General features: G+C 39.4%; 3 protein-coding genes across 4 annotated transcripts; 1 reads left to right on the top strand and 2 right to left on the bottom strand.

Annotated features, from left to right (window-relative positions):
- Nucleotides 1-3521: 3521 nt before the first annotated feature.
- ppp1cab (protein phosphatase 1, catalytic subunit, alpha isozyme b) lies at nt 3522-11092 on the bottom strand. The gene is made up of 7 exons (XM_085416356.1): nt 10680-11092; nt 9594-9725; nt 8720-8950; nt 7773-7877; nt 5444-5667; nt 4563-4697; nt 3522-4471 (listed from the first exon to the last, which is right to left on the bottom strand). The coding sequence occupies exons 1-7, from the start codon at nt 10732-10734 to the stop codon at nt 4376-4378; spliced, it is 978 nt and encodes a 325-aa protein (XP_085272482.1). The 5' UTR covers nt 10735-11092; the 3' UTR covers nt 3522-4375.
- Nucleotides 11093-11415: 323 nt separating this feature from the next.
- pelo (pelota mRNA surveillance and ribosome rescue factor) lies at nt 11416-21072 on the top strand. Of its 2 annotated transcripts, none has more exons than XM_085416355.1 (13): nt 11416-11653; nt 12088-12180; nt 13027-13177; nt 16353-16443; nt 17402-17565; nt 18025-18085; nt 18475-18636; nt 18721-18767; nt 18965-19038; nt 19125-19176; nt 19427-19501; nt 19681-19712; nt 20756-21072. In XM_085416355.1, the coding sequence occupies exons 1-12, from the start codon at nt 11613-11615 to the stop codon at nt 19708-19710; spliced, it is 1041 nt and encodes a 346-aa protein (XP_085272481.1). In that variant the 5' UTR covers nt 11416-11612; the 3' UTR covers nt 19711-19712; nt 20756-21072. The 2 variants fall into 2 exon arrangements, with proteins under 2 accessions (XP_085272481.1, XP_085272480.1); XM_085416354.1 differs by having other exon boundaries at nt 11418-11653; nt 19125-19196.
- A 33-nt stretch (nt 21073-21105) lies between these two features.
- Nucleotides 21106-25443, bottom strand: paqr4b (progestin and adipoQ receptor family member IVb). Its single transcript, XM_085416358.1, has 3 exons — nt 24854-25443; nt 23709-23927; nt 21106-22674 (listed from the first exon to the last, which is right to left on the bottom strand). Exons 1-3 carry the CDS (start codon nt 25020-25022, stop codon nt 22241-22243), a joined length of 822 nt encoding a protein of 273 aa, XP_085272484.1. The 5' UTR covers nt 25023-25443; the 3' UTR covers nt 21106-22240.
- Nucleotides 25444-25479: the final 36 nt, after the last annotated feature.

Raw genomic sequence — 25479 nt, forward strand, 5'->3', positions numbered from 1 at the left:
GAATATCAGTTTAAAGCCTGGTAATTTCATGTAGTCCACTTGGCTTCTCTTGGCCAGATATCCCTAAAACAAAATCACACATCAAGCACTAGAAAACTGTGCAGTAAAACAGTTTTCTGAGGTGTTAGGAGCGGTGTGGGTTTTCCATCCAGATGGCAGATTAGTGGCCAGACAGGAATAGTGGTGTATGGGGTTTTTTTTTTTAAACTAAAGCACTTCAAGAAATTGATTTTATTAAATATTACTTGCCAACACAAGAGAAAATGGCATTGATAAACAGAGATGATATACTTTCCCCCCTTTTTTTCTAGGTTTTTTTGGGGGGTTTTGCTCTAGGAAATGTTAAAATTAAAGTGAATATTGACAGTAGTTGATCTCAGAATAGCAACATAAGAGATTACACAGTAACACAGCATCTGACAAAGAGACACTGACGTGTAATTTAATCTGCATTTAGCTTATTTTGTCTTATTTGTGTTTTTTTCTTTAACAGTATTTCTATTTTCTGTGGTAAAATTATGCTGACTGTCTGCTGCTGAGTTCATCAAAGCAAAACAAATTGTATTAACTTTAAGCTAGGTAGTACAGATTAGTTAGTACTTACCCCAAAAAGTTGATTCTGTTCATCTGGACGTGTTTCCAGTGGGAGAAACGTTTCGTCACTCATCCATGTGACTTCTTCAGCTGACTGCAGGTTTCCCTAATCTTATAAACAGTACCTTTGCACAATAACTGAAACCAGCCCACTAGCTAGTACTTACCTCGCTCACCTGATTTAATAGAAAAAGCTGTGAGTAACTTCTTTACAACAGTTAACATTTATTTACACATTAAAATTATTTACAGTTAAAAACAAGTTGGGGAAAAAGCGACACAAACCCTCTAAATTAACTAAATTGGAAGTATTTGTAAGGATGGACGAGATGACCGTCACAGAGTAGAGCATGCGCACAACGGTGATACGTTAATAGTAATCCACATGCAGATTACATTTGGTCTGGGAGCTCTTTGATTTGGCAAAGAAATGATTAAGGAGGGTTTACTGCTTCACTATGTTTACTTATGTTTAAAAATGCTGAAATTTCTACCCTAAAAGATGTTCATATAGATATGAAGATATAGATACTTTTAAGTATACGCAACTAACTTTAAATAATGTAATAGTGCCTCTCACACAAACATATCTATGCTACATACTCACTTCCCTTTAAGTAATGGTATCACTTAAACTACTCAGCTGGAATATAATATTTGTGGTATGGGAAATCAGGCAAAAAGCATTCAAATAATGGACTACCTCAGCAGACTTCAAGCAGACATGTTTATGACAAGAAACCCATTTAACTGGTGTGAAAATCACAACACTGAAGTCACCTCGGGTTTCCCATGTATCTTTGTCAACTATAACTCCAGGAAAACAAGAACTGCTGTCCTCGTTCATAATACAATTACAGTCACTCACAACAGTACAATCGCAGACACAGATGGATGTTTTGTAATGTCAATACTTATTCCCCCCTGACAATAGTGAATTTCACATAAATTCTTCTCTATACTTAATAACCTACCTGGCTCAGAACACATAATAGGAGGTGACTTTAATGCTGTGCTCATAAATATGGACATTAAGATTATAAGCAAAACTCTAAACAAGAAATAAGTGACTGTACCTGGCAAATGTACAACATAAGAAAAAAAAGTATTGTACAGTTGATAAAAATAGCCTAACCAGATTCAAAGAAATGTGCAACTGAGTAGGTTGATTTTTTTTTTAAATGTACCAAAAGTGCTGCATACTTATGCTTTAAAAACAACCACAGACTATTTACAGAAAATGAAAAAAGTGTACCAATAACAGCAGGGATTTAAATAATTTATTGTGGAGCAGTGAAGGTTAAAGTCTAAAGTGTAACAGCTGCTGGGAGGAAGGACCTGCGATAACACTCCTTTGTGCACCTAGGACGCAACAGTCTGTCATTAAAGGAGCTCTGCAGTTCTGCAACAGCTTCATGCATTTGGTGGGAGACATTGTCCAAAAATTGTGTTATTTTTGCCAAAGTTCTTCTATTTTCTACCACCTGCACTGGGTCGAGGGGGCAACCTAGAACAGAGCTGTTCTTCCTGACGACCAAACGCTTCTAAACTGCTGTAGATAAGCGTCTGTTCTAACAGACAACTTGGAAAGCAAGCTAATAAATGTGTTGGAGGAGAATGGGTAGGATACACACCTTTGGCAGGTCTTCATTATAAACCACGCTTAGTAAATTAATACAGATTAAACAGTCATTAACCAATGGCCACCTGATAAATACGCTCTCTCTTTAGGGTATGGGGGTTATTTTGTGTTGTTTGGCGATGATATGTTCTGGAGAGCTCTCTCCGATCAGGTCAGGGAGCGATTCAGAACCTGAGAAGTCAAAATAATAACCTGCTATACCAAGAATCATCCATGCTCTCATTAGATATGCTTGATTACTCTTCCCCCCTTTCATTTATCAATTTTTAGATGCGTGTGTATATATATATATTATATAGTCATTTTCTTCCTTTTCTTATGTGCATCTATATTTGCTATAATTGTATCACTGTAAGTGTGTTGATATAATTATTGCTGCTGTTGTCACCTATTTTATCTTTCACCCGATCCATGAGGGATTTGGTTAGAAACACTTCCCATGTGGAGGTTCCTTGCACATTATCCGCACTCCACTCGCCCCGTGTTTCGATTATTGTATCGCCTGTGTTTGTAAGTTGACCATGTCCTTGTCCTGGATCTGTCTCGTTTTGTTCGTAAATAAAATATTACAAAAAAAAAAAGAAAAAAAAAAAAAAAGATATATTCCCCTGGTGTAGATGAAGTATAATAAAGACTTAATAAAGAATCAACCTTTAGAACAGTTAAATGGAAGAAAATTTAAAGTCTAACAAATATTTTCATATCCATTAACATAAACATAGTTTATCTTGTCTTTTGTTTCTCATGCCCTTTACCCTATTACCTTGTGCCCTCTCCTATTCTCAGTTTGATAGCTATTGCTGGTAATATTTAAATACTTTCACCCTCTGCTGCCTTTACTCTTTAACAACACTTCACATATCTGTTTCAAATTAAAAGCCCTCCAGAATTTCAGTGCACAGAAACCTCTTTTAGGAAAAGACTTTTATTGTGAAACATTTACAGGAACATGTTTAAAAAACAAAACTTGCAACTTTTCTGTGATGAAATGCATTGTCTAAGATAATCTCCGGGTACAAGTATCTCCCTCTGCCAACCAGTTAGCCCATTACACCAGAGAATAAATAGAATATGACCAGAAAGAAATGAGACTGACAGATGAGTTTATAATCTGTTCATTCTTAAGAAAAGGAAAATTCTAATAAGATTTGTCTATACATGCATTTATCATGTTTGAAATTAAAAGTCACCTCCCAATTCATTTAGAGCCTTTAAAATAACCGCCCAAGCAACTAAGAGTACTATTGTATACCGAAGCAGATACAGAAAAACGACTGAGAGACAGTACAGCTCAGATTCTCGCTTTATTGGTCAACTTGATGAAAGACTACAAAACGAATTCACAAAAAATCTTTCAAGTAATCAAATCTGTACAAACCTAAACTGGACTGTTTTTTTTTTTATTTGTCGTTGTTTTTTTGTGGGGGTTTTTTTCCTTCTTTTTTTTTTTATTTTTATTTTTTTAAAACAGTTCTGGCTCATATGAATCTGACGAGTCATATGCACGTGTGTGGGCATGTGTGCAAATGTGCGCTCGCTCTGATAAGGTGACAAACTCCTCCCTGTTCAAGCATATTGTGATCATACTCCAACAGGCAAGACACAGCATGCACACACACGCACACACCTGTGTTTTCGATTTTACAGTACAGAGGACAGGGGAAAAAATAATAATAATATATATTTAAAAAAAAAAAAAAATCCCCCTTCCACAAGTATGTACGTACACACCATCTGCTAACAAGAGCTTGCTGCCAAATTCATTACATCAGCAATCTCCCACCTTCTCCCAAACCCTGTCGTTTCAGTCAAGTTACTGTACAGACAATGTGGTTTCAGCCTTTCAGTGGGAAGAGTGGTCAGAGAAAGGGGGGGGGAGAGCAGGGATTATAAATCTCTAATATTCTCACACAGAATATACACGTGCACACATGATTTTAATGCTCACCTGCAGACGTTTGTAAGCCTGCACACGCGCACACTCACTCAGACCATCTGTAACATTAAATGTTTTAAGAAGTACAGATAAAAAAGGAAATAAAAGCCCTGGGTATAGGTTTGATTTCTGGCTGTTTGGTGAAAGAAAGGAGAAGAAGAGGTAGAGAGGGCAGGACAAGGGTCAAGGGCAAACTACTGGTGTCATTTCTTAGCTTTCCTAGGTGGAGTGACTGGGCGACCGGAGCCCATGCCCCCGCCCCCACCATAGAACAGCTTCTTATCTGCAGGTTTGAGGATCTGCACAAGGAAAATAAAGAAGAAGAAAAACCATGAGTTAAAAATGACAACAACCTTTAAGATTAGCAAGTTCAATCAGTTTCTAGTTTACCTGGAATGAACACATGAGGGTCTCATCTACACTCATCATAGCGCCGGCATTGTCGAACTCCCCGCAGTAGTTTGGGGCGGAGAACAGAGTCACAAGCTGCCTCTTTGCAAAGAATTCATATCCATCCTCAACCACCTGAAAAACAAACAGGTTAGCAAACTCTCACACAGGATCAAGCACACAGCAGAACAATAGACTCTGCTACGGATGATAACACATGACATTATAAATGCCCCGTTACTAGCACAGCTTGACAAATAAGAAAATTACGCTAACACATCTAACTGCTGAACACAAACTAAGCGATAACTGCAGCCATGTAAGGTCAGCGTCAGTACTGCTGGAAACTACTCTAAATATCAACACATTGAAGATATTCTTAAGACTAAAATCAAAATTTAGCTGCTGAAGCTGGCCTGAAATCCAATTGTGCTTAAATGGTTAAAAGGTTTTTAGCTGCTGTGTCACTGCCACTATCTAAACACTTCCCCCTGCAGCACTTCCACATGACATTTCTTAAAATACACAACAGCATCGGTAAAATTATTGTTTGATAAATGTTGCAGCCTTCTTGTAGCTTGAAGGAAGAGCCGCTTCAATGCTAATAGCTCCTTTACCCACATGACATAGAACAGCTCGCACCTCGTCAGATCAAAACAATACCTGGTACCCTGCTGCAACTTCTAATAAAGACCAGACAACCCTCCAGCATCTTTAAAGGCAACCAAGGGTGGAAAAAAAATCCCCAATCAACTCCAAGCAGTTAAACACTTAACTATGAGGCTCAACCAAATCCTGTAAGTTATCAAACCCTTTCACTTGTGTTACTCATTTTTACTACCATGAAACTGAACCATTCAATTACATTTTTTGGTACTGACCTGATGGGCTCGACAAATGAGGTCCATGTCATGTTTGTGGAGGAACTTTGTCACCACATCTGCACCAAAAGTGAAAGAGACACCGCGGTCGTTCTCACCCCAGCCCAGCACATCTTTATCGGGGTCTGCCCACAGCAGGTCGCACAGTAGGCCCTGGTCAGGAACATCAGTGGGACGCATGACCCTTCTCACCTGCTCCATGGACTGGAGGTCTGGAGACAGACCTGGAAAACATAAATGTCCAAGAACTAAACTTCAGTAGTGAAGGAAAAAAAAAAAAAAAAAAAAAAATCAGCATCTGATTTTAGAATTTGTTTTTGTAAAAAATGTTTGCATCCTGAAAAGATTCAAAGAGCAACCATAAAAAGAAAATGAATATCACATGCCGCAAAAACCCTGTGATATTTCTGGCGATGTTTAAAGGTAAATTTAGTGCTCAACTTTTAAATCAGAAGGTACAGAAAACGGAGAGGCCGGTCATCCGATGTTAACTTCACCCATATCCCAGCTAATAAGATAGCGCCATCATGCAAGTAGACTGGATTGCTTCCTTTTAAGAAAAGCCCATCACTGGAATTACAATCCAAAGCCACGACACTCCATGGTAGTTTTGCTCACACCGACTGTTTCAACGCACAAACACCACCTGAAACATCCTCACAAGATAAAGAACTTAGGTTTCTGAAGAAGAAATTTTTAAATGAGTACTTTCTATTGAATAATGTAGGATGTTTTTAATGAATGTAACCGTGGATATCTGACAGAGTGCCAACAGGACATGACTGCCTCTGCTGCAATAATTAGCCTAATTTCTCTTGTGAATAGAGCACAGCTGGCACATCAGTGTCTCCCTACAGGCCCTTTAATACAGAAAGCAGCACACGCTCTGAAAGCCATTCTTTTCTACGGCTTTTGCGGTGGAAAAAAAATTGTTTGCTGCTGTGTCGACTAAGAGCACTGACTGGGGAGAGCTTGCATGTGCCACGATGAAACGTACACTGGGGGTACAGAAATGCAGAATGACAGGGAGCGGGGAAATGCAGAACCTATGAAGACCTTGAGTGGCCACAAAAGATTACGCAGTACAAGCAGACTGCAGCGGTTTTTCGCTGGCTGCTCAACTTGGGTGTTAGCGCAGCACACGGCGCTTCGTTACCACTGACTTTGAGGACCTATTGACAGGTCCTGACAGATTAAGAATTATTTAGTGTCTAAGATGTCTGGATGTTTAAGAAAATAAACTGCAGTAATAACTAAGAACTGTATCACATCATGATAATCATCCATAAGAAAATGTTTCATACGAAGTTTTAAGAAAATGTCTAGTGTCAGAATGTGTTTAACTTTTTTTTTTTTTCACATTTTGAACATAAATATGACAGCAAACAGATTACAAAGAAGTGCTTGAATTAATCAATAACATTTGGTAAATGATTTAAAAAAAAAAAAAAAAAACATCTACCACAGAGAGTGGTAGAAATAAAGTTTTAAAAGACACTGCACACCATCCCAAGATGTACAAAGTTTTTATCCAAAAGCTCTTTGGGAATCATCTTTTTGGTGCAAAAATACTTTGATTAATCCCTTGAGTTAGGTTCTTATTCTTAATGCTTGAATTATAAATAGGTTTGTTAAATAAATAATAGTGTTAATAAATAATAATAATTCTGACATTGATCAGGTACAATGACTGGACTGAAAATGAGTGAAGCAGCAGCAAGTGTCCAAAGAAAAACTTTGAAAGACTGTCAAAGCCTGGAGAACTGTTTCTCAAGACCACTTTATAAAGCACAGGACATCCTGGCTCCTTTAATGCAAAATATAAAGAAATGACAGGTGGCTCAAGACCTTTGCACAGTACACGCTTATTACAAAAGGGATTGATGTATTAAATGACAGTCTGTTAAAGCTGTACCCGTTTTTAGCTATATCTGTGTACTGATCCAGAAGGAATTACAAACACCGTCACCCCAACCGGTGGCAGCAGATGGCCGCCCCTCCCTGAGCCTGGTTCTGTTGGAGGTTTCTTCCTGTTAAAAAGGAGTTTTTCCTTCCCACTGTCGCCAAAGTGCTTGCTCATAGGGGGTCATATGATTGTTGGGTTTTTCTCTGTGTCTATTATTGTATGATCTACTGTGCAATATAATGCGCCTTGAGGCGACTGTTGTTGTGATTTGGTGCTATATAAATAAAATTGAATTAGTCTAACAAATTAAGATGGTCCCTGCTAGACCATGACCATTATATGTTGACAGATACAACAGAGCGGAGTCTAGTCTTTGTGTGTTCGCTCTGGATAGAAACCAAATTAACTGTTTGAAGAGGATACCTCCATGGCAACAGAAGATCTTCTCATCAACAATGGCTGCTACAGGCAAACAGTTGAAGCAGTCAGTGAAGGTCTTCCACAGTTTTATGTTGTATCGCCTTTTACCTGTGGGAGGAAATTACAATTACTCTGTCACAATCTCATCATAAGAGCTATAAAATCAGCAGCGCCACTTGTTTCAAGCTGAAAACACATTTTACATAAGCTGAGCTCTAAATAGAACAAAAAGCATGTGACTGAATCACTGTTCCCACTGCCCGATCATGCTCCTTAGCCTGACGCCCGGAGTACTGAGTGTTGCCCATGTTTCTCCATCAATTTAAAGGAACTCACAAGGGAATAGATATCTTGTGTACACTGTTAATCTAAGAATACTTAATTAGTTAATAATCTACAGACAGATTTCAAAGTGTCAGGCATATTTTCTTAATCGCAATTAAAAAAATAATAAAAAGAAACTGTAACCACCACACCTGTTGCAAGTGCTGATAAACATTACTTCACTAATTACTTGGTGTTTCTTTTGTTTTTTCCTCCTTATGTGTAAATCTGCCCTGTACAGTCTCTTCCTTCTTGTTTTTAATGTGTAAATCTGCATCTGCCTGTCACTTTGCTGCTGAAACACTTTCCTATTTTTCATTTCTATTCTATTTAGCTTTTGATGTATTAAGATATAGACACATATACATCCATTTCTCTCACCCTACATCTATTTATCTATATTTTATATATTTCTATATATGATAAGTTTGATGTTGTGTACACGTGTTTCCTCTTTTTACAGTTTCGGTATCAACAAACAAAAAAGAAAAACCAAGGTGTCCTCTTGACCACACCGAGGTCTGCTGTGTTGGCCTACACTTTTCTATTCAACTGGTAACCACAGAGAGCAGTCGCACAACTTTCCAAATTACTGTCTGTATCTGTGTGCATATATCATGACTTACACTCATCGTAGAAGCCGTATATTCTGTTAATAGAGGCGCACTCGTGGTTTCCTCTCAGCAGAAAGAAGTTTTCTGGGTATTTGATCTTGTAAGCCAGCAACAGACAGATGGTCTCCAGGGACTGCTTGCCTCTGTCTACGTAGTCGCCCAGGAACAGGTAGTTGCTCTCTGGTGGAAAGCCTCCATATTCAAACAGCCTGAGCAGATCATAGTACTGCCCGTGAACATCACCTAGAGAAACAAGCAGTGTTAGAGTGGAAACAGCAATGTTGTTCAAAGGTGTGATTATCGTGCTCAGTATATGTGCACAACAAAGGCTGAGGGAGTTGGATGGAGGTACAACATGACTAGAGACCTTGAAGATTAGCACTTTATACCATGACTGACAAAGTGTTATTTTAAATAAACACTTATTACAGAGTTACCTTATGTGTGTGTTTTGTTATGAGGTTGCATTTAGTACAAGGATGCTTATGATTTCTACTGCAGTACAGACTGTTTCAGTTCCTGAAACCTGTTCCTTAAACTAACATTCAACGCAGTCAGTCAACGTTAAGGTACGGCAGGAAAACTCCAGGGAAACTTAAAGTACAAAACAGAATTGAACCAGCAAGTCAGTACCACTTTATCCCGTGAGTTGTTTATGTGGCAAGATTACAGCCATGAAGAATTAAACACTTTCTTTTTTTTTTTTAGAGCCAGTCTGTTTTTAATTAACTATAATAACTTAGCATTGGTCATGTGAATACTAGAGCATAGTATGCACATAAGCTGACTCATAATGGTCCAGCACTCTAAGCTTCAACAGCTTGCTATGTTGTTTGACCACCCTCGAGAATTCCCTCGACTCCAAAGAACGCCACTTAAGCCTCACCACAAATCTTGAGGGGCGCCTCAAGTTCAAGCAGGATTGGCTGGCTGAGGAAGATCTCCCGGGATTTGAGGCAAAGACCACGGATTTCATTCTCTGTCAGCTGAACATTTTTGCCAGGTCTGGAGCCTTTCACTGTAAGGGGAAAAAATGAGTCAGAAAACAACAGCAAATTCTTACACTGTTTTTAATAAGAAAGGGGTAAATTATTACAAGTGGCTATTGGGTGATTATTCTCATTTCTCTCTGCATAAATGCAGCTTAAAGTGTAATTTGTAGGGCATACTGCCATGGACAGTTGGCTCATTTCATTTTGTGCACACTGTAGCAGTGAATCTGCTATGTTCTTAGAAGCAACATAATTAGAATAAGATATCTCAAAATAAAGGAGAACAAATCTGTGGATTACACATTTTACAGTGGTAATCAGAGCACTCATTTATAATCATAATCTGCAAATGTCACACTTTTTCGTGAAGAATCTTGTATGGCTCCAAATACAGCCAAACCAAACATAAAGACATTTTCAGAGGCATCCAGAGGTCGACCTATATATAGTGAACAGTGATAGTTAACAAATCAAGACTCAGTAGCACCCTGGATGATTTTACTGGTGTTATGGAGCATTTGCTCTCTGTCCTACAAAACAATAAAAATGTGATTACAAGTAACAAAATAAAATGACCTCACCCTGCTAGCATACAGGAGTGACCTTTTAAATTTAACCGTATAACCACTTCAGTGTGTACCCAAACGATGTCTGCACAAGTATAAAATAATGCATATTTCTGCATCATAGTATATTTCAATGCAAGTTTAACGAGACCAACTCTCACAATACAAATGGTGCGAATATATAACTGTGTTCAAAAATATATATTCAACCCGTCTCTCTTTTGTATTCAATTTCCGAAGACAACATTCAAACAAATTAAATTTACTGAGCGTTTAAGTGCTATGCTTTCTTTGCAAGAAGCGCCGGATGAACTGAACTTGTTTTTACGGCGTTGGCGGCTACCGTTCCCTAGCCGCAGTTGGCTAAAATGGCTACCTCTTTGAATAAATATCGAGCGAAATACTTGGTCTTACCTTCGAGGAGACGCTGTATAATGGAGTCGATGTTCAACTTGTCGGCTTCTGCCATGTTCTGCCCCTGTTCCGGCCGACTTCTAATAACTTCTACGAATTCAAGAGGTACTGGGTATTAACTGGTTGCCGAATTATAGTTACCTGAACTAGTTTAGTGTTAATCGGCTATCGTTAGCCCGCTAGCTAGCTAACCTTGGGGAAGAATCGGCTACCTCAATATTGGAGGCGAGATTTTGAAATGTTAACGATGTGATGGCTGTCATGTACTTCGGAAATCACATTAATCGACTAATTCCATTTAGGCATCCGAATTTCGTTTAGTCTATTCGTATTTTCTCGACTACGTTATTGTGCGGAAGCTACTAGCACCATGCCATCGACAAAAAAAGCTGCTGGACGAGCGTTAGCTCAAAGCGGTGTTGAACGGAAGTGGGCTGACCGCTGTCGTGCCCCCATTGGTTAGCTTTAAAAATAGGCGGCGTTTGTGACATCCTATCTACTCCTTGATTGGTTGTTTTCCGTGTCTATCAGCATTTACTTATCTCAAACTAATTTGTAAAAAAAAGGGCACTGTTTCTTGATTATGTTACGCTTAGGCTACTGTAAATTAAAGACTTTATGAGTGAAGACAAGAAAAAAAGCAAATTTTTCGCATTTACTCAAACAGTGTGTTTGTATTCGTTTCGTATTTGTTGCGCAGCAAAAGCTACTCCCACGGAAGTGACCATGATTGGAAGAACAGGCGACATATTTGGGCGCTGACGCAATGTCCCAGCGCCTGGCAACACGCAGCGAGTGATTCATTGTAAAGTTGGGAGATGGCTTGGCTAATTTGTTATTTCACTAAGAGATAAACATGTCCCTTAGCCGGACAGCTGCTAACCTATATATTTTACACTAATAATTCGGTTTGTATCATACAATCATCCAACCATGAAGTTGCTCCATAAAGATATTGAGAAAGATAATGCCGGGTGAGTGAGCGCTGATGGCTAATGCTAGTAGGCTAACCAGCTTGCTGTGTTGTAGCTGACTATACATGTGTCAGTGTAGTGAGTTGCATTCCCGTGTACACTCAGAGAACGGGAGAGGTGTGGGTTTTGTAATAATAAGCCAACCGACCATTTTGTCTTAATATGTGTTAAAACTGAACCTTTACTAACATGTTACAACTTCTGGTTTAGCTTTAGCTTTACAGACTGAATTGACAAACCACACCTTAGGGAGTAAACCAAACAAACTTGTGTAAATAAATATAGTAATACACACTGTGTACTTTGGGAATTCCTGTGCCATTTTACCACCTTCGCATCTTAAATTGGGAGCATATCTATTTTAAAAAAAAAATTGTATACCAAAACCACACGAGTGCAGATCCTGGCTTATTGATCACCAACGCTTAATTCAGTCAGGTGACTCTGGTGCCCGAGGAGGCGGAGGATATGTGGCATACCTACAACCTGCTCCAAGTGGGGGACAGCTTAAGAGCCTCGACTATCAGGTAATAATCAATATATTACACAAAGACACAGGTGAAGCCCTGTAATAATGCAGATTTCTTCATTTTTTTTCTTCATTTCATGGGTTTGTAAAATATGCTGGCAAAAGAAGTTAAAGATTAGACACTCACTGTAACAATTAAGTTGCAAAAGAAAGGTTGTGTGTGCAAGACTGCTTTGTAGAAATACTTTAGAAATATATGGTATTCATGTATCCTGATTATTGTATGAATTTTGATATTATCTAATTAAGGTAGATATTAATTAGACCACACGTCCTCCATTATGATAGTAAGTCACTCGGTCAGACTAAGTTAACATTGTCTCAGGATGGTGGTGCATGGGATCAGGCCTCTTGTTTGTAGTATTCCTAGAGTATCGGAATTTATTCAATAAAATATCATATTTAGTCTTCGTGTAACAATACAATATCACCACGTCAATTTTTCCCCTCCACCTATAATCTTTAATAAAAGTTCTAGTTATATCTGCAGTGCAAGTTTCCATTTTTGAGTATTTGTATCGGTATTCCATTCAGTGTTGGTGGGATCATTGTAGTTGATATACCAGAATGTTCAAGCAAACAAACAAACAAACAAAAAAACACCCACATCCCTCGGGCAGCTTTGATGTAGCTGTAACTCAAGTTTATGCCTCTTTGTGACTCAGTGTGTGGAGCGATGCTCTGACACCGGCGTGAAGTTGTGTTTATTATAGTCATTCTGTGTTATTCAAGGATTGTTATAGCTTTCAGCATTACTCTTCTACCTTAGTGTTTTGTTCTGAAAAATACACAGCTCATCATCAGTGCAGCAATTAAAGCTTCGGCTTCTGTCCTTTTCCCACAGAAAGGTGCAGACCGAGTCCCCTACAGGAAGCGTGGGCAGCTCGAGAGTCCGAACTACTCTGACGTTGTGTGTGGAGACTATCGACTTCGACACCCAGGCCTGCCAGCTGAGAGTAAAGGGAACTAACATAGAGGAGAACCAATATGTCAAGGTCTGAGTTTTATAAACACTCTTGTAAATGGGCTGGGTGAAATATTTACTATTTTTATTTTCTGTTTCCTATATGAACCTGTCTTAAATTAAAAAAAATGCACTTGCCCTCCGTCTGTGGACAATACAACGACATCATTGGCACCTTTTACATATTCTGCACGCTGTAGTGAAGAACAGTAGGATCAGCTGGCTAGCAATAGCAGGAGTCAATGCAGCCTTTGGAAAATGGTTTAGACCACACTCCATACTTATTTTCCAGCATCTGAGTGAAGACTGGTTGTTCCACTGTGTCAGTGTGGTTATGTCAGGACTGACATAAAAAGCATCGTCTGTCTTTTATTATAAGTGACACCGAGATGTCTGGAGCCTTGAGCTCCTCCATACCTGTTTCATGCCCTGGAGGTCGGGGCTGTGGCTCCCCACACCCTCTAGCACATACAGTGGGGCAAAAAAGTATTTAGTCAGCCACCGATTGTGCAAGTTCCCCCACCTAAAATGATGACAGAGGTCAGTAATTTGCACCAGAGGTACACTTCAACTGTGAGAGACAGAATGTGAAAAAAAAATCCATGAATCCACATGGTAGGATTTGTAAAGAATTTATTCGTAAATCAGGGTGGAAAATAAGTATTTGGTCAATAACAAAAATACAACTCAATACTTTGTAACATAACCTTTGTTGGCAATAACAGAGGTCAAACGTTTACTATAGGTCTTTACCAGGTTTGCACACACAGTAGCTGGTATTTTGGCCCATTCCTCCATGCAGATCTTCTCGAGAGCAGTGATGTTTTGGGGCTGTCGCCGAGCAACACGGACTTTCAACTCCCGCCACAGATTTTCTATGGGGTTGAGGTCTGGAGACTGGCTAGGCCACTCCAGGACTTTCAAATGCTTCTTACGGAGCCACTCCTTTGTTGCCCGGGCGGTGTGTTTTGGATCATTGTCATGTTGGAAGACCCAGCCTCGTTTCATCTTCAAAGTTCTCACTGATGGAAGGTGGTTTTGGCTCAAAATCTCACGATACATGGCCCCATTCATTCTGTCCTTAACACGGATCAGTCGTCCTGTCCCCTTGGCAGAAAAACAGCCCCATAGCATGATGTTTCCACCCCCATGCTTCACAGTAGGTATGGTGTTCTTGGGATGCAACTCAGTATTCTTCTTCCTCCAAACACGACGAGTTGAGTTTATACCAAAAAGTTCTACTTTGGTTTCATCTGACCACATGACATTCTCCCAGTCCTCTGCTGTATCATCCATGTGCTCTCTGGCAAACTTCAGACGGGCCTGGACATGCACTGGCTTCAGCAGCGGAACACGTCTGGCACTGCGGGATTTGATTCCCTGCCGTTGTAGTGTGTTACTGATGGTGACCTTTGTTACTTTGGTCCCAGCTCTCTGCAGGTCATTCACCAGGTCCCCCCGTGTGGTTCTGGGATCTTTGCTCACCGTTCTCATGATCATTTTGACCCCACGGGATGAGATCTTGCGTGGAGCCCCAGATCGAGGGAGATTATCAGTGGTCTTGTATGTCTTCCATTTTCTGATGATTGCTCCCACAGTTGGTTTTTCACACCAAGCTGCTTGCCTATTGTAGATTCACTCTTCCCAGTCTGGTGCAGGTCTACAATACTTTTCCTGGTGTCCTTCGAAAGCTCTTTGGTCTTGGCCATGGCGGAGTTTGGAGTCTGACTGTTTGAGGCTGTGGACAGGTGTCTTTTATACAGATGATGAGTTCAAACAGGTGCCATTCATACAGGTAACGAGTGGGGGACAGAAAAGCTTCTTACAGAAGACATTACAGGTCTGTGAGAGCCAGAGATTTTCCTTGTTTGAGGTGACCAAATACTTATTTTCCACCCTAATTTACGAATAAATTCTTTACAAATCCTACCATGTGGATTCATGGATTTTTTTTTTCACATTCTGTCTCTCACAGTTGAAGTGTACCTCTGGTGCAAATTACTGACCTCTGTCATCATTTTAAGTGGGGGAACTTGCACAATCGGTGGCTGACTAAATACTTTTTTGCCCCACTGTAGGTGTCAAACTCTGGCCCGCGGGCCAAGCCATACCAAATTACTATTAGAGCTGGCTTACTGGTATTATACAGCTAATATATATATTGTTTAGTATTAAGCTTTGCTTGTTCCATATTCAGTTTTTCAGCAAAACGTGTTTGAGTCTATAAGAAAAGATTCATTCTTATATCTGGAGGAATAAATATATTTCAATAAATATTAGCGTTAGCCCACGACTTTGTTCCAGTTTTGAATTTTGGCCCACTGTGTATTTGAGTTTGACACCCCTGCTCTAGCAGATCATTACATGAAGGAACCTTTTAAATACAAGCGCGCTCATGCTCACAGGTGTACACACAGGTGCTCACAGACACAAAATACACCCTTTTTGGCTCCGATCTCAAAGAACACTGTGTGCTGTAAATCTTATGTGCTGCATAATAATGATATATTATTATGATATATTATTTAGATGATATATATATAGAGATATGTATTTTTTTTGCCCCCCCCCCCCCCTTTCTTTTCTCCTTTCTTTGCCCTTCATCACTATTCCTCTTCCCCGCTGTCTTTGTTTCCCTCCCTCCCCCCGGTCATGTCTGTCCTGTCTGTAACAACTGAAAATAAAATAAAATAAATAAATAATAACAACAAAGGTCAATCAAATGGACCAATACGGCAAGGCAGGGATGGTCCACTTGGTAAAGTAATTCTGTTGGGCTTCTCTTTTTGCCTTCAGACAATAATTCTGATGGCAAAAGAGCCAAACGGGACAGGCAAAAAAATTATAAAAAATAAGTGACACCAAAACGAAGCAACTAATGTCAGCTGCTTTTCTGCTGTGGTTTTCTTCTTGACACCAGATCCATTATCTGATTTTTAGGTTGAACATTGTTTGTTTTTTTTACTTTTATAGAGCATCATAGGTTTGTCTGTTTACTTTTCACCAAGAAAGCTCCCCCATCAACAGCTGTCTCAAGAACCAATGTTTCTGTCTTTTACGGTCTCTGATTTTATGACTTTGTCATGTTGCACAAAAGCAGAAATTAACCGATTTAATCTCACGTACCACCCAACCCTGGGATGCAGGCTAACTTGTGTTTGAAATGAAAAGTAGTTGTGATTGTGTTGTATTTTTTTGCTCTTCAGATGGGGGCTTATCACACTATTGAGCTTGAGCTCAACAGGAAGTTCACTCTGGCTAAAAAGAACTGGGACAGCGTCGTGCTGGATAGAATTGGTAAGCAGATGCTACCTCAGTACTCCGACCACCAAAACAACTATAAACTGTTTACTGCTATGTCTGACTGTCAATTATTTTAAAGCATGTACTTCCTACCACAACTAGTCACAAAGACTCTTAAGCTGTATATAAATACATACATACATACAAGTTATATATATATATATATATATATATAAATATATATATATATATATATATATATATATATATAAATATATATATATATATAAATAAAAAACATCTTACTTGTTTTCTGATGAAGATGGCTGCCCCTCATTGAGCCTGGTTCTGCTGCGGATTTCTTCCTGTTAAAAGGGAGTTTTTCCTTCCAACTGTCACCAAGTCCTTGCTCATAGGGGGTTATCTGATTTTGGGGGGTTTTCTCTCTGATATTGAAGGGTCTTAACCTTACAACATAAAGGTGACAGTTGTTGTGATTTGACACTAAATAAATAAAATTGAACTGATTATAGCAGATAGAAATTTCTTGGCTTTGGTAACTGTTCTCAAAATTTCTGCAGCTGTTTGGCTAGTTTTCTCATTTTATTCAGATTTGTTCAAATTCAACAGGCTGTCAACAGTTCTCTTATAAGATATACTTTGAGTTAATCGTTAATAGTGTAGGGGTTTACACATTCACGCAAAAAGGGTCCACAGTTCGATCTCAGCAGGTGAATAAAAGATCAGCTCAAAGTAGCTTTTACTATTTTTATATCAACCTTTTTTATTCTTGAAATAAACAGTCATAAACAAAACAAAGACCTTTTCTTTCTAAAATTCTGGTCAAGCAGTGAAAGCTTTTTCCAGATGGCAAAAATTGTAAGTCGAGTGAATAAAATCACCGAACACTTTATTAGGAAAACCACCGTAGAAGATGTTGGAAATTTTGTCAATTACGTTTTAAATATAACTTCTTCTTTTTGTTTCCATTATATCATTGTCTACGTTTTAGATCAGGCATGTGACCCGACCCAGAGGGCAGATGTGGCTGCTGTGGTAATGCAGGAAGGCCTGGCCAACCTGGTGCTCGTGACACCTGCCATGACGCTGCTTCGTGCAAAAGTGGAAGTCACCATTCCCCGTAAGAGAAAAGGAAGCTGCACACAGCACGACAAGGTAAAAATGATTTATAGGCAACTGATCAGCTGTTAGCGAATTGGGAGCTCTAAAAGCAAGCAAACGGGAATGAAGTGACGTTTTGAAAAGGGCACAGTGTCAAATCTGAATATGAAGATACAGCTAAAATGTACACAGTGTGCCAACCCAATTATAATTTTCATATTGCGTGAGTGTTTTGGTGTAGATGTCATGGGAGTTAAGAGCTTACTGACTAAAACAAAGTAGGCAGATATACACATTCAAATATATTTAAATGTTTTTAAATGGGATTGAGTGGAGTTCAAGTGGATTACATTTCTCTTTAGCCTCAGGAAGTCAACCTCAGTTTTTTTGTTTGTTTTCTGTGATATTTCTGTGATAGTGTAACAAAAAATTTGGTTGTCCCCTTTCTTTGGGGATGTAACACTGAGAGAGTTTTTCATCCTGTGTGCTTACTGTCAAAGTGTCTGTTTGCAGGGACTGGAGAAGTTTTATGAAGCTGTGATGCAAGCCATTCTCCGTCACATCAATTTTGATGGTAAGGCTGTTGTGTGCGCGTAGACACTTCTGCCTTTTTTTTTTAACTTATTGTAACAGTTCCAGTTTAATGTTTGCTGTGAAGCTTTCATTCATGGTGATGTGCACCATTGTGTTTTGTTCCTGAAACTGTTTATTAATGTTATAACTTAAGAAGACTTTTCACTCTCACTGGATATTTTTCAGTGGGATCATACATGTTTTAGAGTAGTAACCTCTATTTTCCTGTAAACATAATACCTTTTATTAAATTGCTTCTGTGTTTTACTACATATATAAATCTAGACAGATGTGGATGTAAACTGCTGGTTCAGGTAGTTTCTCTTTACAGAAGATATCATTTAAAAAGAGTTGAGATTTAGATTTTTTTTCTTTCTTACTTTCTGCCAGTTGTGAAGTGCATCCTGGTGGCCAGCCCAGGCTATGTGAAGGACCAGTTTACGACCTACCTCTTTAATGAGGCGGTACGGCAGGACAACAAGATCCTGCAGGAGAATCGGCCCAAATTCATGCTGGTCCACTCATCGTCAGGTCATAAGTACTCACTCAAAGGTAGGAGCTGCTGCCACTTGACAGCGAAGTTAAATTGATCTCATCATAAGGTGAAAACTCACTGAGACAACTGTTGTTTTGCAGAAGTCCTTTCTGACCCCACTGTGACAAATAGGCTGTCTGATACGAAGGTGACTATGCATCCTGTGATTTAAGAGTTTGTGCATATTTGTGCATATGATTGCTAAACTGTGCACACAGCTTTTTAAACTCTGAGCAAAAAACATTTTTTTTTATTATAAATTGTATTAATCTGTGTGGAATTATGAATTATTTTCACTGGAGACATAAATAATTTTGACCTGTTGTTTTGTGTCTTCCTCCTCAGGCAGCCGGAGAGGTGAAAGCCCTGGAGGACTTCTATAAAATGCTGCAGCATGAGCCTGACCGAGCCTTCTACGGGTGCGTGCTTGATGATGGAATGTAACAGTTAACTTATATTGTTAACACTGATTATAAACAACCTGCATATCTTTGCATCCTCACAGCCTCGCTCATGTGGAGAAAGCTGCTGAGGCCCTCGCTGTCGACACCTTGTTGGTAAGCGACAAGTTGTTCAGGTAGGTGTGCATGAGGGATGCTTTTGACAGGCAGTGTTATTCTGCCTCGTTGCTGCTGTTGTTTATGTGTAACATGTTCACTAACATACTGATGTGTACGTTCAAAGAACTTTTCCTTTCTGTGTTTTTATTTTTGTCATATCAGTATAACGAAAAAAAGAGGATATCCTTAAAATCGTCATTACGGGCCCACAGTTCTCCCAATTTCAATGCTTAATTTGTTTTGTCAGGCATCAGGATATCCCCACCAGGAGTCGCTACGTTCGCTTGGTGGACAATGTGAGAGACAATGGTGGCACTGTCAGGTAACTTTGTAAATACTATGTTTGTAGACTTAAAAACTGAATTTTTGTTATGTACTATATGTGACAATTTTGTTAAAAGTAGAAATGCAGGCTCCTGTAGATTTACATGCTGGCTAGAACATGTTTAAAGTACTTTGGAAAACATCAGGCTAATGACTTTTTCTCTCTTTTCCATGCAGAATATTCTCAAGCCTTCACGTTTCGGGTGAACGTAAGTTATTGCTCCCTTCATGTAGTTGAAGTTAACTCTTTAGCTCTCTCAGGCTCTAAGGAGCTGTCGTTTTTCAACTTGATGTCCTGTCACATTTGTTTTCAATGCGTAAAAAAATCCCCCATAGATTCCCATTACTATCACTACAGCCACAGTACTGATACCAACAGTGCCATCCTTACTTCCTCAGTTTGACAAGTAACTTCTCACAGTCCTGTCCCTCGCTAAAAGCTGAAGTAGTTGAAGTTCATGAACCTGAACAAGACTTTAGGAAAACTGCAACAGCACTAAAGTATTGAACTGCTGTCATTACGTTAACATTAGTCGGTTAACTGTTAGCAATTACTTGCGCCTAGGGGTGACAATCTGGTCTTCTTCTATTGCTGGTCCCAGATCTGGATATATTGGAGGGTTGGGCCACAACCTAAAAATGCTCTTGTTGTTCATATGTGAACCTTACAGTTGATGTTAATATACAGTTTTTGAACTACATCAGGCAACTTCTAAAAAAATGCCTCTTAACTTTTTTAGCATTTTCATCTGGATTTGATTTCACATGAACATTTGCAGTGGATTGCATAGGATTTTTTTTAATCTGATACCATCATGGTTTAAATCCATGTCTGCTAATTTGTTCTCCTCTTCTGCACTGGTTTTGTTGATGTATAGCTACATCACTTAAGCCTCAAAAAACTGTATCTGGCCTGTATGGTCATCCCTGGCGGAGCACCACTGAAACAAATGGGAGCATTTCTGTGCACCTTTTTTTCTGCAGGGTTTGTTACTTAACATGAAATCACTAATAAGAGTAAAATAATGAAAAATAAAGCGTAGGATTAATTTACCGCTGTCATTTGGACTCAGTGAATTGATGACGCCACACACATAAAGTGATAATCTCACTCTTTATTGATGTCTTACTCAAATAAGAAGTCAAGAATTTGTGCTACAACTGCACCGATTGGATTTTTATAATTAAATATAAAGCCAGTCCGCAGTACAGGATGTGTCACCTTTTGATTTATTCTGGACTGTCTCACCAGAACTGACTCAGCTGAGCGGGGTGGCTGCCATATTGCGGTTTCCCATCGCCGACCTTTCAGACGCCGAGGACAACAGTAGCTCAGATGAAGACTGATCCACACAAACACCCCAGACTTCTCCCGATACCCGCCCTCAGTTTTGCAGATAAACATGGGAATGTTCAATGTGTTATGAAACAACAAGTCGTGAGAAATTCCACCCCTGTAACAGCCACATCTTTTACAAATCAAATGAACATGCCTGATTTTCTAAAGTGGCCATAAATTCACTTAATTTTGATGCAGTTTTGATGGTTTTTAAGCTAAAGACAGAAAATCCTCAATTCACAAGAAGGGCAGTAAGATGAATCTAACATTTTTTTTTTTTGCCAAGTCACAAAAACCCATTCATTTTAAATTATAGCAATAGCAAAATAAGTGACTTCTTGAGTCAAGTGTACATACAATATATCTTTCTTGCAATTAAACAGCAGAAGCATGCAACTACTCCTGTTATTTCTCTCGTTTATCACCATTCATGGGTTAAATACAGATTGGACCAAGATATAAAAATAGATATTTTCTTTCTCACAGTTATTTTTTTTCTTTCATTTAAAAAACTATTTAAGGGCATTACACCCCCAAACTACTGCATATCGACCTCTATAAATCAAGTATGTTCAGGATTTTCAATTAGATACAATGATGTGATTTACAGTTAGAACACTGTAGGTTCCTCTTATTCTTCTTTGGCAAAATGTCAAATTATGAACTTCCCCTGTGAAGAATTTCAGCAGCTAGGACTAAAGTGCATTTTTTAAATGTAACTTTAAGAAAAAAACACAATTTGCTTCTGTATATTAACTTCATATTTATTGACTTTCCCTTTTAATTTAGCTTTTTATGTAAACGTTACATTTAAGAATAGGGGTTTTTTGTGGGGACTTTTTTCCCCTTTGCATTTTTCAACCTTATTTTATACACATCAGTATTTAATTGTCAGATTTATTGAAGCACTTCTGCTTCATTATCTGAATAAGGGGCTGTGATTAAATAAGTGTGAATGTAACTTCTAACTAAAGCTAGCTACTTTAGATAGGCTAGCTAAGTTAGCTAACGTAGTTATGTTACCTAGAGTGGGGTTATCTAAAGCTAGCTAAACTAGTTAGCTAGAAAATTAAATAAATTGATAAGTTAGGTAATTAGAGAAATTATACATTGAAAATTAAATGGGAAGGTAAATAAATGGGGGAATACAAATGTAAATATGGAAATAAATCAAAACATTTATTTTTATATCCGATTTTATAAACGTATTAATGGCTATATTAATTTACAGTAGTTATTTTTGGGCAGTTAATGGCATATTTCTTTAATATTTTAATATATATATCTATAGAGTATTGATTTTGGCAGTTTCGGCCCTCCATATACTCCTCCCTCACTGAATGCTAAATTCAAATGTAGCCTTGACTGCAAGCATGCGTGAACTAGCTGCACTTGGCATCACTCAGCAGGACACTGGTAGCTCTTAATCCAGGCTAAATCCTCCAGTGTGCCCCAGTGTAGGTAGATAATTGAGCAGATAACCATGACATGCATTATCTGGTGGCTGTTGCCCCAGTTGTCAAACAATCCTGGTTTGAAGCGCTCAGGGATCTGGACAATGTTGACAAGCCCTCCCAATAAAGCTAGACAGTCCATGATGACAAAGAGACGCAGGGAATTTGGGCTTCCTACCCCGCTGCCATAAACCCGAAACAGGAAGAGGCTGAAACGGAACAAGGCCTGCCAGACAAACGATTGCAGGCGCCGGACGTTAGTGCGGGCAGTGGTGGCACAGTAGATCCCGTGGGCTGACAGGAGGATATAGACCAGCAAGGCAGTCTGTTGCACGATTGGGTAGCAGAGGAGGGTGATATGAATGATAGGAATTGCCCCTGGAGAGATAATGCAAGGTTGCTGTTACTGGCATTGTTGTCAGCATGGTTATTTTTAGTCAACACTAAAAATCGTTTGGTATCTTGTTATTTTTGCTGTTGTTTTTCAGAAGCAAATGTTAACCATTAGGTCGAACTAAAGAAAAAAAATCAGGAGTGATCCAGGGTTCCTCTGAAAAACACAAACTTTATGGCAATCAGTCTGATATTTATTGAGGTCTAGCCTTAAAGTTGTGGATAATCCCATGCACTGTTAAATGAGGCTTGACTTTGACTTTTGGTAGGCTTGAACTATCTTTGCAAAAGACTTTACATGAGACTTTTAGGCTTATTGACCGACTTAAGTGATTCTGGGAGGAACTGTTTAATGTTCAATACCTTTAATCTGCCTGAAGACTTAATTGGTTGTTTTTAAGACCACCACAGTATTTTGTCCATTCTTATTCACGTTCACACTCCTGTCAGAGCTTTGAGGTCTGCTAATCAGACAATCCTCAATACTCCGAGATCTAGACTAAAGGGTTAAAAACTCGGTCGTTGGTGGGACTACTGCTAGAGAGAGTTGCTACTCCACATCAAAAGAGGCCAGTTGATTTGGGTCAGGTATTTGACTAGCATGCCTCCTGGGGACCTCCTTGGTGAAGTGATTCAGGTATGTCCCACTGTGAGGAAGCTCTGAGGCTGACCAGAAAAGATTATCTCTTAGTTGGCTTAGGGAATGCCCTGGTGTCTCCCAAGAAGAACTGGAGGAGGTGGGTATCTACTAACACTGCTACCCCTGCAACCTGGACCCGGATAAGAATTAGAAGATAAGAAAGAAATGTGGATGCAGGGGCACCCCTGAATTGTATCAAAACCATAGTATTCAGCATTTCTAAAATTTTGTTGTAACTTATCAATGCTTGTTAATGGCTTGAATTCCAAAAACTTAAAACTTGAAAACATCTTAGTTATGACCAGTAAGCCCCTCTGGTCCCGGTCTTAGCATCAGGAGCAATCTCTGCGGTTACATTTACTTTCTTTCGTCAACCTACCGAGGGTGTTAACTAGGCAGACGCCGACCATGTCCAGGGAGAGCAGCGTGTCGTACACGTGTTCTCCTCCCACGTGGTTCATGAACAAATGGTAGACCACTGATCCCATGGTGGGACAGAGGCAGGCCAGATAGTGGACAACACATATCCAGATGCTGTCCACCTCCTTCCAGGGGATACTAAAAGGTAGCAGCACCAAGAAAAGGAAGAAAGGAATTCCTGAAATGACAGGAAGATGGAAAAAGAACATCATTATTTTTCTGAAATCTGCAGAATATAAAAATAATTTGTTGAGTATTTTGAGGTATGTGCCACTGCTGTAGGTTAGTGTCAGCTTAATTTGTAGTGGCATTTTAATCACAGTACCTTAGTGCAACACATAGAAGTACCGCCTGTTGCAGAACAATATGAGGAATTCAATGGACCGAAACGGTTCCTCTGTCTAATTGTAATTTTTACTAGAAATGAGTAGTTGGTTACATACATAGAGAAGCTCGAGCAGCACTCTAATGCTAATATGCTTCACTTCCCCTTAGTAAGAGTGTTAGGTTTAATGAACTTATGGAATAGCCATGTTGAAAATGGGGCAAGAAGACGACAAGGCCTACTGAAGTTCAAGGCTATGAAGTTTCTAGTTTGTGCATGGACCAATTTCCCTTTTTTGCAGTTTTTTTCCATGAGCCAGCCTTGAAAAGTTTCACATTAAAACCAGAACTTTTAAAGATTTCTTAACACATATCTTATTCTACAGCAGCTCAGAATCTGTGCAAAGTTGTCTTTGGATGCTTCACTCAAGATCCGTATGGGCATTTACAGATCAGAGGTGTCGGTCACCTTCAACGGCCCAGTTAACCAGTGGACACTGTCAGGGCTCTGATTCCCAGGGCAGATTACAGCTAATACCCCATATCCTCATTACCCATCCTTATCAAGTGTGTTTGTATCTGGCCATAAGTGAGAGTTGACATGCGTGGCTTGTTTAGTTTGCGGGTTAATACGATTCAAGGTGAGAGAAACTTGCTTTGCGTATAAAGTGTAAAAATATATTTCAATGATGATTCAGGTATAGTAAGAACGGCTGCAATGGCATTTTCTAGTTTAGGTATGTATGCACCAGTTGAAAGAAGCATAACTGCTGGACTTACCGTGTGTGTAGATGTTCCCCAGCTCATTGTGCATGTAGAAGAGGCTCCTGACGCACTCTTCAGCTGTGGACACCGGCCGGTAACCCGTCAGGACATATTTGTTGAACTGAAGGTGAGCAGGAGCCTTTGCAAAGTCCAAGAGCCGCGGTACTTTGTAAAGCACCATCATGACTTCCTGCAGCCAGTGCCCTCACATTTAGCTTCCTCACCATTTAGATCATAAAAGGGCGCACTCGGGACTCCCGGGCTGGTCTTGACCACGACCAGCCGGAAACTCTGGTCCTCAAAACCCATCATTGGACAGGTATAAGTCCATGCAAGCAACCTGTTGAGCTGGCTAAGTGGCATGATCTTGGACCAATCAGCGCACGGCCTTTATTCCTAAGCTGGGTAATCCCCCAGAAAAAGCCATGTGCACTTCTGCAGCTGCTCCTCCCTTGTAACTGACTCACACCTAACCAGCTTCATGGTTTACGTAACGCACTTTAACAAAACAGAAGTACTTCCCTTATGTACAGTAATGCATGTGTGCTTCTGTCACTCACGTTTGCTGCACCAGGCTCAAGGATTACAAATCCTTACTGGGCGGTTGTTTTCTTCGTGACTCTTAACCAGCATTGACGATT

The sequence above is a fragment of the Rhamphochromis longiceps genome, linkage group LG8 (assembly GCF_057381845.1).
Source record: "Rhamphochromis longiceps isolate RC_006_pf linkage group LG8, R_longiceps_female_GT1.1, whole genome shotgun sequence".
NCBI classification, from domain to species: domain Eukaryota; kingdom Metazoa; phylum Chordata; class Actinopteri; order Cichliformes; family Cichlidae; genus Rhamphochromis; species Rhamphochromis longiceps.

Bases quoted from the DNA above. Each gene is read 5' to 3' on its own strand.
- ppp1cab (XM_085416356.1), bottom strand. From the start codon at position 10,734: ATGGCAGAAGCCGACAAGTTGAACATCGACTCCATTATACAGCGTCTC. The intron at 9,726-10,679 runs GTAAGACCAAGT...TTCCCCTTACAG, and splicing joins TATACAGCGTCTCCTCGAAG to TGAAAGGCTCCAGACCTGGC. The intron at 7,878-8,719 runs GTAAGTCATGAT...TTCCTCCCACAG, and splicing joins ATACGGCTTCTACGATGAGT to GTAAAAGGCGATACAACATA.
- paqr4b (XM_085416358.1), bottom strand. From the start codon at position 25,022: ATGATGGTGCTTTACAAAGTACCGCGGCTCTTGGACTTTGCAAAGGCT. The intron at 23,928-24,853 runs GTAAGTCCAGCA...CTGTCATTTCAG, and splicing joins GGGGAACATCTACACACACG to GAATTCCTTTCTTCCTTTTC. The intron at 22,675-23,708 runs GTAGGTTGACGA...TTATCTCTCCAG, and splicing joins CTGCCTAGTTAACACCCTCG to GGGCAATTCCTATCATTCAT.
- pelo (XM_085416354.1), top strand. From the start codon at position 11,613: ATGAAGTTGCTCCATAAAGATATTGAGAAAGATAATGCCGG. The intron at 17,566-18,024 runs GTAAAAATGATT...GTCTGTTTGCAG, and splicing joins GCTGCACACAGCACGACAAG to GGACTGGAGAAGTTTTATGA. The intron at 19,197-19,426 runs GTAGGTGTGCAT...TTGTTTTGTCAG, and splicing joins GTAAGCGACAAGTTGTTCAG to GCATCAGGATATCCCCACCA.